Here is a 2,026-nt window from a genome sequence, read left to right as displayed (position 1 = left end):
CACCTTTTGGGGGTCAAAGAATCCAGTGGAAATTTGGTTGAAGCTGTAGAATCTCTATTCTGGATACTGTGCATGTGCCCTGCTTTCTCTGGAAGCCCCCCCCCCCCCCCCCCACCCAACCCCCATGCCTGGCCTCCAGGGCCAAGCTGTACCCACTCTAACACCTGGGCCACAGCCTTCCAACCTAGCGGACCGCTGGGCCTTGCTGGGGAGCGCGTTACAATGACAGATGCCCTGGGTCCATTCAAGGCCCATTCAAAGCTTGGAAGCTGGACCAGGAGATATGCGGGGTGTAAGCACCCCCAGGGGAGCCTGCAGCCAGCGGCGCCGGCACACACAGGTGCTGGGGTCATGACCCTGACACACTGGGCCCCTGGTCTGACCCTGACATCCTGGGCCCCTGGTCTGACCCTGACACCCTGGGCCCCTGGTCTGACCCTGACGCCCGCCCATTCAAAGCTTGGAAGCTGGACCAGGAGACATGCAGGGTGTAAGCACCCCCGGGGGAGCCTGCAGCCAGCGGCGCTGGCCCACACACAGGTGCTGGGGTCATGGCCCTGACACACTGGGCCCCTGGCCTGACCCTGACACCCTGGGTCCCTGGTCTGACCCTGACACCCTGGGCCCCTGGTCTGACCCTGACGCCCTGGGCCCCTGGTCTGACCCTGACATCCTGGGCCCCTGGTCTGACCCTGGGCTCTGCAGGGCAGGCTTATTGCAGTCACGGCCCTCATCCCCACCACAGGCGGAAGCTCCCCCTGAGTGGGCTTATCCGTGCCTCCCACCCCCACAAGGAGCCTCCCACCTTTTCCTCAGTGGCACCCCACCCCCCACTTCAGAGCCTCCCACCCTGACCCTGGGGAGTCCTTCCCTCACGGGGTGGGTGGGGAGGGGGCTGGCCCCATTCTGCCTGCTCCCTGCTTCCCTGTGCTCAGCGCTTACAGATTCGCTTCCTCTCCAGGACCCGCTAAGCACACCCGCTGTCCCGCTGCCCAGGCACCCCGAGACTTCCCTCTGCAGGGTAAACAAACCAGTTCCCTTTCCATCTCCAACAACTTGACTATTTTCATCTAACCCTTCTCCAGAGTCCTGACTCAGGCTGTTTTGCCTCGTCCGGAAGCTGAGCTGACATGCTGTGCTATGGGAACCCAGAGAACAGTCTAGACCAGCGGTTCTCAACCTGTGGGTCACGACCCCTCTAGTGGTCGAACGACCCTTTCACAGGGGTCGCCTAAGACCATCCTGCGTATCAGATATTTACATGGCGATTCATCACAGTAGCAACATTACAGTTATGAAGTAGCAACGAAAATAATCTTATGGTTGGGTCACAGCATGAGGAACTGTATTTAAAGGGCCAGAAGGTTGAGAACCACTGTCTAGACTGAGCGTCTGGCTGTACGGGACCCCCAAAGCCGAGCTCTGGGCCCCGCGGGGGAAGCACCTTCATCCCTGGAGAAGCGGGTCTTGGTGACAGTCCAGTTGGAGCGCCGGCCTCCGTCCACGGCCCGGACTTTGGCTTTGTAGCCGTTGCTGTGGTACAGGTCCAGCGTGGCCATGGTGAGGTCGCAGGCCGGCACCGGGGTCTGGCTGCAGTTGGGCACCGACCTCCAGGGCTCCATCCCGTACCTGGGGGGACAACAGGGTAGGCACTGGCTCCCACTTCTGTTCACACCCATCTTCTTTAAGAGGAAGGCAAGAGGCAGGAGCGGCCAGGAAGGCAGCCCTGGGTGCTTGCCCTGGTGCAGGGCATCTCATTGCCAGGGGCTCTGCGCCGGCCTGGGACCCCCAGCCAACTCTGTGTCTAAAGGCCCTCAGACTGAACGCTGACCGGCTCAAGCCCATATCCACAGGAAGACGTGCTGCTCCTGCAACACAGCCCAGTGTCCCCGCCCAGCCGCACTTGCAGTCCTTGGGGCTCCTTGTTTTTAGCTCGACTGTGGGTGCTGCTCCTGTTTCTCCAATAAGATAGACAAATCCTGAGGGGAAAGGCACTGCTGTGCTTCCCCCCCCAAGAGCCCCCAGT

At 61.3% G+C, this 2,026-nt stretch overlaps 1 protein-coding gene across 1 annotated transcript in view; it reads right to left on the bottom strand.

The window, feature by feature from the left end:
* IL10RA (interleukin 10 receptor subunit alpha) overlaps positions 1–2,026 on the bottom strand; it is a 16,072-nt gene that overhangs the window by 6,443 nt on the left and 7,603 nt on the right. Inside the window, 1 exon segment of the mRNA XM_015562467.1 lies at positions 1,398–1,629. Within this exon segment, the coding sequence (XP_015417953.1) occupies positions 1,398–1,629 (232 nt within the window).

This window comes from Myotis davidii, unplaced genomic scaffold, assembly GCF_000327345.1.
Source record: "Myotis davidii unplaced genomic scaffold, ASM32734v1 scaffold97, whole genome shotgun sequence".
NCBI lineage: Eukaryota > Metazoa > Chordata > Mammalia > Chiroptera > Vespertilionidae > Myotis > Myotis davidii.
The sequence above is the reverse complement of the archived record's forward strand: the minus strand, read 5'-3'. Positions and strand labels throughout refer to the sequence as shown.